We start from the raw sequence: 10,131 nt of genomic DNA, 5'->3' as shown, positions 1-10,131 counted from the left end.
AGACCCAGTCTTGCCGCTGCAGCCAGCTGGAGTTGAGCAAAAAGTACATGGTGAGTGAGCTGCATATGGCCCACCACTGAGGCACCAATGTACAGGAGGACTCATTTCCACATGCAAAGGAGGACAGCCCACAGGTTTTCAGAATGCTTGAGGAAAGTGAGGAACAGTAGGTGAGTTGCTGGCAAGTTACTCTAACTGGGTGGGAGCAGCTATGAGGAGTCTTTTGCTTTGTCCCCAGAACTGAGGAGGGGGTGCCTAAATGGGGTGACTAAGGTTGCTAAGGAGAACTGGGGTGCCCAGTGCCTGCCATGCATTTGCTGATTTGTTCAGGTTTAAGTAGTAAACTTTGAACACCTGTGGAAATTTTGCCAAGGACAGTTTCAATACATACACAATTACAAATTTTCAGCTAACACTGCACAGAAAACAAGACTATTCCTTTTAATACATATATCTATGTTATAGTGTAGTTTCAAACCCCTGAGTATTCCTGTACCGCAGCACGAAGCTGAAGAGACATGGTGGGCTCTCCCCCATACAGCTTCAATAAATGCCACGTGCTAGGTTGCGTTTCATGTAACATTCAAGCTAGCAGCTGCCAAGAGCAGCTTCTTCTTCCCCTACCTCAGCTGAATACAAAAAGGATTCTTCTTCAACCGAATTATGTCCTCTTTTCAGATCCTACATCTTGGCTGGCTGCGTGATCAGGGTCAGCAGTTGTGGCTGACGTGAAAATAACTGGAATGCAGGATCCTTGAAATCATAACTGACGTGATAATTTTAGCCTTAGGACTAAAGCCTACTTCAGAATTGTGGGGAATCCTTTCGAGCAGTCTAGATAAATATTGGTTGCACTTTGCTCCACAGTGATTGTACTTGTTTTTAAAAACAAAAAGTTCTTTTTTCTTTCTTAGCGGTGTCTTAGCAAAGCTTATATATGGCGTCCAGTAAGAAAATAGAGAGGTTCATCATCACTACTGTTAGCAGTTTGAAACTCATCTCGAAGTCGGAACTGCCACTCATCCTCCAGCTCCAGCCGGACTATCGTCTGCCGTAGTGAGCTTCTGTCTTGACATATGACACACAAGGTGGCACCTTCAAGTGAAAAGCATGTGAGATTCTCAGGGTACAATAACAACTCTCTGATCTTTTTTTCAGTAATTTTCCTAAGCTATTTTAAAGAAATCTGGTCTGGTGGAAGTTGTCCCTGCTCATGGCAGGGGAGGTTAAGTAAGACTAGGTGATTGTTAAGGTCCTTTCCAACCCAAACCATTCCGTGATTCAATTACCTGCACTTACTACTGACAGGAACAGAAATTTTATACAGTCCCAAAAGAAACACTGCACATATTTCTTTTGAAAACAAGGGCAGCACTAGCTGTGAAAGTTCCAGACCTGTTTAATGAAGCTGGTTATGCCTCTACCTTCCCTTTTTTCTCCATGTTATTATTTGTCAGGAAGGCACCCAGACAGCTCAGCAAAGCCAGAAGATTACCTTTCAGAAACCTGAACCGCTTGAGGAGGTCTGCGCCAACAAAGGAGTCGCAGAGATAAAGCAGCAGGCCACTGAAGAACACCCCTTCGCAGTTGACATTGACTGAGTGTGGCCTGGAACTAATATAGCATATGGCCACCTGAAACAGAAGGAGAAAAGAAAAGGAAGTACTTCTGGGTGAGAAAGGATGACTAAGTGGAATGGAATATAACTTAGTGATAACAGGCAAGTCAGCTAGGGCTGGTCAAAACATAATCCAATGAGAATGCATTATCAAGCAAACTTCACCTGGGAAATAACACATGGGACAAACTTCTAGATTCAACTTGGCACTGAAACATGTTGTTTCAGGGTCCTCTGTAACTCAGTTTGCTTTTCTGCTTCTATATGAATTATAACAACTGTTAAGATTATTGAGGTTGTTCTAATAAGGAGACATTTGCCACAGTAAGCAATTTCATTAGTACTGCAACTGCTGAGGCTTGAGCTCCTCCACGCTGGCACACGTCTTGCTGACCGCAAGCATCACCTAAGTGGTTCCCAGCATTGGCGTGCTCCTGTGTTTCAGTGCTGTGATGGTTGTTCTGTATCAAAGGGTTTTTTCCTGTATCTTGTCACTGACCTCCATAAAATTTCCCAGAACAAAGCCCTTGTTAGGCTTTCATCCCACTTCAGAGTCAGTTCAAACTGGTCGCCTTACCTACAGACATCTAAGACATACTTGCATACTTTTCACTAGAAACCCAGGTTCATAAAAAGAAAGGCATCTGAAACAAGAGCTGCATTGTAAAGGGTGAGCTTCACAATAGTGAATCACGGATTGCATCAGAAACTCTCTCAGCCAAGGCAAGTTTGGCTGAGACAAATCAAACACAGCTAATAAAAAGCTGTATGCTAGGACAGTGGCCTAAAAAATTGTGGGGATAGTTTTTGTACAGACTATGCAGCACACCGCATTCTATCAAGAACAGCATCACTGTGGGGTTTTTGCATCATATGAAATATTATTTCAGACAGATGTGTCCAATTCCTTTGCAAATCACATCGATCCATTGCAGACCACTGGTCTCTACCCACACCAGCCAGCTAGGAGGCTTTACCACCAGCTCTTCCAGTGGAGTTAGTCCTTTAGCTCAACAGCAGTCTCACTGTTTGAGACCAGTCTTCAAACACTACCTTGGCTACTGAGGGTTCATAAAAGATGGGGTTTTCAACAACAGAAGGGTGCTGAAGTAAAGGTTTGCATTGACTTGTCCCCATCATCCCTTCAAGTATTTTGTACCTCAAGCCCGATGTTCAGGTAGCAGTCGATGGCCAATACTGGGTTCTTGAAGTTATGAACGGCCTTCGGAAAGAGTTTGTAGGTTGCATGTTGAAGGAATTTCTCCAGGAGGAACTGAGATGGGGCCGCCAACAAGGTATGTTCACTGTCAGGGGCGCAGATGTACTGAAGAGGCATTATTGGTGCCAGGCTGTCTGAAACCTGCAAAGAAAGGAGAGCCCCTTTTACTCCACCTACTTTCTGCAGGACATCCTCTAGCTGCGGAAGGGATCGCCATGACAAGTCAAGTGCAAGGACTGAAAGTCACAAACCAGAAAACATTGGAAACTTGTAGCTGTGCTTAAATTTATAAAACCAGATCCAACACAACTTGCCTGTGGTATGTCAGCTGTCAAATAAACACCCAATAAATCTAAAAAGCTAGAGAATTTGTTATTCTAGGAGAAACAGGTCCTGATTTTACCCTTTCCGTATGACAGAGCAGAGACTCACACTCACCATGATTTTAGGCTTAACAACAAAGTCCTTTTGTCCTCCAACCTGAATATGTTTCTTCATGACACTGAAGTTGTTGAAGCGACAGATGAGGAGGCCGCTGCTGTTCGTCCTCAGATTGAAATCTACATCTTCACAGAAATACCTAGACATTAAGCACAATATCCTCACTAAACCAGCAGTGTGGCTGCTGCGTGTGAACATTCACCCTACTGCTTCTGAAATGCACTGGAATGGGCTCAGTAGAGGCTTTTGGAGACTGTCTGATATGGTGCCTATACAAATTCTCTACACGGCTCTGAAGACTCATTCCTCCAGTGTAGGAAAGCAGCAGTGGTCATCTTAAAACCAAACAAATTTTCACATTTCAGTGTGTCTGTATGCTTCTTCCCCATACACCAAGCCTGGCTAGCCCTCTCATCCTCATCATGTGCTGACATCAATCATTTCCTCCCCTCTTTCCTTTTTTCTCCCTTTCTTTTTAGCACTTCTTTTAATAGATATTTTAGAACTGAGAGCAGCTCTGCAGTGACCAAACTCCATTTTTGAACAAGGTAGTTTTACATAACATAAGTTTTGATGAACTGGAATCAGGATAAATGTGGCTTTGACAAATATTTGGCTATGGGAGACAAAGCAGCTGAGAAGTAACATTTATCCTGCGCTATTTATGATGTAATTGCTCACTTCTGTGGGCTGATTCCCATCTCATGATTCAACTGGCCAGAGAATGTGAAATCAAGAGCTCTAGAAGCCACACCAGACCCCAGCTTATCACAGAATGGTTTGGGTTGGAAAGAATATTAAAGCTCTTCCAGTTTCAGCCCCTTACCACTGGCAGGGACACCTTGCACTAGACAAGGTTGCTCCGAGCCCCATTTAACTTGGCCTTGAACACTGCCAAGCATGGGGCAGCCACAACTTCCCTGGGCAACTTCTTCAATTATCACACTGCCCTTGCAGTAAGGAATTTCTCCCTAATATCTAGTCTAAATCTCCCCTCTTTCAGTTTAAAGCCATTTCTCCTTGTCCTGTCACTATATGCCCTTGTCCTAAATTTTCTATAGGCCCTCTTTAGGTACTGGAAATCTTGCACTGACAGGCTACACTTCCTCAGTCAAATATATATATATATATATATATATATATATATATTGCTTACCTGTTCAGATCATATTGCACATTCTGGGTCAGGTCTATGTTGAGCAGTATAAAATCATGCACGTGGCACCTGGAGAATGGAGCCTTTGCTTTCCTGGCATTCAGCTTGCTGTTCCATTTTTGAACACCCAGTATTGCATAATGAACAATTTTGGGGGTGGCTTCAATGTGTTGGAGGACACTCTTCAACGACACATTCTTGCTAGAACCCCCAGGCTCAAGTGACTGGCTGCAAAACATGATCATACACCACATACAAACCATGCTTATGATTTTTATATAACATACACTGAGTATATATAAACACATTTAAGTGTATACAAAGAACAAAGAAATTCCATTAACAGTTGAGAGTGTTTAGATACTGTAAAAATATATATATTAATGGAGATCTGTTAAAAAATAGCCAACTAATCTTGCCCATCAACTTAGTCATTATGAGAAAATGGGCCTTTCAGCAGAATAAAGTCTTACAGAGCAATGTAGAAAGGGAAAAGGAATTGCTTTACGCACCATTTCTGGAAGGCTATTTTTTCCATAATGGACAGCACACACACTGAGAAGCTCAGGAGTTTAATGCCTTCTAAAAAGCTAAAGCTCCCAAAATAAACTATTTTCATTGAGAAACATAAATTGAATCAAACCAAATCATGGAAGTAACACATTGAGAAATCACTCAAATAGCCACTAAAAGCAAGAGTGGCTTTAAACAAAGAGCAAGCACAAGCAGAGGTTTGTTGATGGTTCGGCTTGTGGGACATGGATGTAAGGCTAGAGCCAGGTGGAAGTGTTCAACAGCAGGAGGTTGGATGTTGGCGGTCAACAAGACAAATCTAGAGCCTTCCTACGGCTCTGAGTGAAAGAGCTGATTTTGTGCATTTTAGACAATACAGCTAATGTGTAGGTGTACAGTTCCTGAGCTATCTGAGTCACAATTGAATGAATAATGTCTTCTGTGAGGCCCTCTGGACAGGCAGCCTGGTGTTACTACATCAAAGCCACTACTGAAAGCTGCTTTTGCTTAGCAATATTTCAAGTACATTATCAGCAGCTCCAGCAGCCCAATTTTTCCAGTCATCTGGTCTTTAATATCCTGTCAGATGCTAGACACTAGCCTAAGTCTCAGGTGTGCTGCTGTCTGAATCAGAGCAGGGACCCCAGTGCTGGGTGGTTACTTACCCCGACTGTTCATGGGCGCTGTGCATGTTCCACAAGACGCAGGAGTCATCCATGACCACGATGAATGGCCACACGCACTGGCGCTTGACTCCCAGTTCCTCCAAGCGGTTCCGTTCTAGTTCTAGATTGTGGTAGGAAAGCTCTTTAATAAGAAACCTTGCAGCACCTGACAAAATACCAACAGGAGACCTTTGTTAGACTTTATCACTCTCTCCTCCCAGAGAAAGGTTACATCAACATCTGCAGTCATTACACTTCATGAATCATAGAATGGTTTGGGTTGGAAGGAACTTTAAAGATCACCCAGTTCCAACCCCTTGCCATGGGCAGGGACATCTTCCACTAGAACAGGTTGCTCAAAGCCTTGAACACTGCCAGGGATGGGGCAGTCACAGCTTCTCTGCGCAACCTGTGCCAGTGCCTCAGCACCCTCAACAGTAAAGAATTTCTTCCTCATACCTAATCTAATTCTTCCTTCTGTCAGCTTAAAGCCATTCCCCCTTGTCCTGTCCCTAAATGCCCTTGTAAGAAGTCCCTCTCCAGGTTTCTTCTATTTTAAAAAGAAATCAATATGTCTCTTTTTCAACATGAGTAAATCTAGCAGGCAGATACCGAGAAGACTGGACATTTTCAAGAGACTGCGCAGAACATGATTTTGTGGGCATTAATAAAGTAACTTGAACCAAGAAGAGCTTGAGATTCTAAAACCAAAGCTACTTAAAAGTTCTTGCAGGAAAAACTCAGCATCCATGAAAAGTTCGAAGTTCAAGCCCCCAGTGTTCAGCTGTAGTTAATATGTAGCTTCAGCTAACTAAAGGAGTTACAATCTGAAAAAACCACATGTAAAATGTCTAGAATGAGCGTTCACACAGCAGGGCTGTGTAAAATGAGTGAATGTGGCCTATAAACCATCAGATTTTAAACTGAGAAGGCAGTGATCAATGCAATCATATATTCCACATCCCTAACAACAGTTCTTACACATCATTGAATTTTGCACTGATATTGCTGCTGTTTCCACAGCACAAATGTGAGGACCTGCTGCAATGTTTCCTTCAGCCACATGATCCACATTGTCCAACACGGATTTTGATATCTTCACAGCAATGCATTGATGGTGTCTCTTACCAACGCCAGCATTGTTGAACATGCCTGGCAGGACAAGCATGATGTGGTTTGGCCAGTATTTACGGTACAGTGGCATTTCATACTCCTTCACTACAAGGAGGTGAAGGTGACTGATGCCTTCCATGGCATGGTAGAGGTTCAAGAGGCCATGCTCATGACGTCCACTTGATGGAGTGAAGATAGGACTCTTGACTGCATTCAAATTCTGCTGGAACAGAAGGTATTTTGGCCACATTAGGTAAAAAGCAGGTTATTCCTGATATGGATCTTTATTTATTTATTGTTTATACTGGATTTTAAGATTATTGATCATTGCAACACAAATGAGCTGGACACGAGGAATGCAAAAAGGGATGATTGTTCTCAAAAACTCCAGCTCTAAGGACAGTTAGGCAAGAATTATGCAAAGGACATTAAAACAAAAGGAACACATAAAAAAGAAAACATACACCCTCCACCCCCAGCCACCCACCACTGACTTGCAAATCTCTGTCAAGCTGATTGCATTCAGCACATGCAGACAGCAGATGGGTAAGAGCAGCAAACGCACCTTGTCAGAAACAAGTGGGAGACGCATGCTTTCTAGGTGTTTTCCCTGCTTGCTGAAGACAAAATGGTTCTCTTTGGACTTGGGGATTATAAAATGCAGTTGAACCTCTTCTCCTAACATTGAGGATGAAAATGTGAATGCATGCAGAGTGGAGTCAGAGATCTGTATACAAAGAAAAAAAAAAATAAGGTTTGCAAGCAGGTAACACATAAGGCACTCATGGCACCTGCCCTTACAGCCCCAATACTGGAAGCCATCAGAGAAGATCACCCAAAACATTCTCTTTCAGTAACTGAAGTTAACTTTGTTATATTCTCATTTTCCTCTACCATAGTCCGCATTACTTAGGTATGTAACTGGCACTGCAATTAAAAGAGTCAGCTTTCTGTATCCAACCAGTCTGGCCAAAGTGGACTCTTCTCAAATCCATTTGAGCTGGAAATGATTTAATAATATTTACAAGGAGAAGCTGGAAAGGGATGTTTTACAGTGGCACCCATATGAAGAAAGGCTGAGAAAGCTGGGGCTGTTCAGCCTGGAGAAGAGAAGGCTGCGTGGAGACCTCATAGCAGCCTTCCAGTATCTGAAGGGGGCCTACAAGGATGCTGGGGATGGACTCTTCATTAGGGACTGCAGTGACAGGACAAGGGGTAACGGGTTAAAACTTAAACAGGGGAAGTTTAGATTGGATATAAGGAAAAAATTCTTTACTGTTAGGGTGGTGAAGCACTGGAATGGGTTGCCCAAGGAAGTTGTGAATGCTCCATCCCTGGCGGTGTTCAAGGCCAGGCTGGATGAGGCCTTGGGTGACATGGTTTAGTGTGAGGTGTCCCTGCCCATGGCAGGGGGGTTGGAACTAGATGATCTTAAGGTCCTTTCCAACCCTAACTATTCTATGATTCTATGTAGTGACAGGACAATGGAAAATGGCTTTACACTGGCAGAGGGGAGACTTAGATTAGATATTATGAAGAAGTTCTTTACAATGAGGGTGGTGAGACACTGGCACAGGTTGCCCAGAGAAGCTGTGGATGCCCCATCCCTGGCAGTGTTCAAGGCCATGTTGGATGGGGCTTGGAGCAACCTGGTTTCTAGTTGAAGGTGTCCCTGCCCATGGCAGGGGTGTTGGAACTGGGTGAGCTTCAGGGTCCCTTCCAACCCAAACCATTCTGTGATTTATATGATTCTATGAAACAAACTGTCGAAATAAACTTTCCCAAAAGTTTCAAAAAGCAGTGTACCATGTGGGTGCTGCTCCACAGCAGAATGCACTGCCATCCAGGTACTCCAGCAGCAGCATGGCTGCATTAGTATGCTCTTTTTCCTGTGGCAATACTCTTCTAAGGAGCTAAGTGATCAAAGCAGACCACACCATGAGCAAGGCTATGAAGAATTTGGGTGAGTTTAAGCTTGCACAGTGCTTCACTGAACTGTGTAAGTGTATACAAAGTGCCTACGTATATGATAAGATTTCATCCTATAGAAGCCTCTACCTTACTACAAGGTTAAATCATTCACTCTTAGCAATCAGCTTTCTATAATCTTTACTAAAGAATTGAAGTAATTAGCCTAAGTAAAGGTGAAAAATGAAAGGAGCTTTATTTAGGTTCTCTTAAAGCATTTAAGAACCTCCCTTCATAATGCTTGCTATCCAATGACTCCCCTTCGGATTTGTAATTTCCCTGAGTTCAATTGTAATTCTATATACAAAACTTACACACATGCAAGTAGATGTTTATATTTATTACTGCTCATTATGTTTGATCACATGCATAAAGATGAGTGAACAACAGATGTCTTTTGGGAGGATTTGCTTGTATCAATGTACTTAATGAAGCATGAGTTTTAAATCAGACCTGCTGCTGCTGCTCAGAGGTAACTGACATTGTACATTGCCAGGTCAGTGTGTCTACACTGTGATAGCTTAATAGCAAGCTGCTGGAAAAAGATCAGGAAGCAAGGAAAGAATTACTTGAGATAAGTAATGGTGGTTAAGAAATTATGTCTGAGCTATTAACCAGGATAAATTTTACCTGTTAGTCTCCTATGAGCATAACTGTTTGCTTTAGAGATCAAAAGTTTTTCAACTCAACATTTAAAAATGATCAGTTTTGTCCAGTGACTCACAAGCTACTGCTGAGAAGCATGCACAGTTACATGCACAGGGAGGAAAAAGCAGGCCTTCCGGTCTCCCATTACAGGTGACACCTGAGCAAGATGAGTCCTCTCCCATGAGATTCTGCGAACCCTCTGGGCAGGCTGAATAATGCTTAGGCTTGAGACAACTAGTCACAACATTCACCCTTTGTCAGAGGCAGCAAAAGAGAAGAACTGCTCATGTGGAACGCAGCAGACACGGTTGATGCTCCAGGGTCTGTAGCTCAATATCTCCCCGGAGAATGGAAGAATTAAACAATTCCATCTCAGGGAAGGTGAAAGCATGAGTCCTGACACCAGAGCCGTACACTTGGAGAGACCACAGAAAACTTCATGATGCAGTTTACCCTTGGACCTTGACACCAACCTGTACAGCAGGATTAATGTCCATATACTGATGGCACTGCTCACAGTGGTGGAACGTATTGTAAGCTGCATATTTAGTCAACATCATGGACACAGTCTCCCTTTTGTTAGGTTCCTCTGATTTGGCTTCTTTGCTTGTTTCTGTGCACAAAGAAAAGAAGTAACAGAAATTTTATGAGTGATATAAAGCAGAAATGTGATCCCAGTAACAACTGTAAAGAACACACAAGTTGTTTTGTTCCATATCATTTTGGACATTAAAGGCTCTTGTGAACTTGCAGGTTCAACTGAACCAATAAGAACTGATTCTTTGCAGGA

General features: G+C 42.8%; 1 protein-coding gene across 4 annotated transcripts in view; it reads right to left on the bottom strand.

Annotated features, from left to right (window-relative positions):
• Positions 1-931: 931 nt before the first annotated feature.
• Positions 932-10,131, bottom strand: part of GREB1L (GREB1 like retinoic acid receptor coactivator) — a gene marked incomplete at both ends in the record, with an annotated part of 57,808 nt that continues 48,608 nt past the window's right edge. For all 4 annotated transcript variants that reach the window (XM_080611099.1, XM_080611100.1, XM_080611102.1 and 1 more), the window contains 9 exons: positions 932-1,095; positions 1,496-1,634; positions 2,778-2,978; positions 3,276-3,417; positions 4,435-4,662; positions 5,613-5,778; positions 6,741-6,945; positions 7,291-7,452; positions 9,815-9,954. In XM_080611099.1, the coding sequence (XP_080467225.1) occupies positions 932-1,095; positions 1,496-1,634; positions 2,778-2,978; positions 3,276-3,417; positions 4,435-4,662; positions 5,613-5,778; positions 6,741-6,945; positions 7,291-7,452; positions 9,815-9,954 (1,547 nt within the window). The remainder of the gene's footprint in view (positions 1,096-1,495; positions 1,635-2,777; positions 2,979-3,275; positions 3,418-4,434; positions 4,663-5,612; positions 5,779-6,740; positions 6,946-7,290; positions 7,453-9,814; positions 9,955-10,131) is intronic.

This window comes from Psittacula echo (assembly GCF_963264785.1).
Source record: "Psittacula echo genome assembly, chromosome: 2".
Lineage (NCBI taxonomy): Eukaryota > Metazoa > Chordata > Aves > Psittaciformes > Psittacidae > Psittacula > Psittacula echo.
Note: the sequence above shows the minus strand (reverse complement) of the source record. Positions and strands in the feature narration are given on the sequence as shown.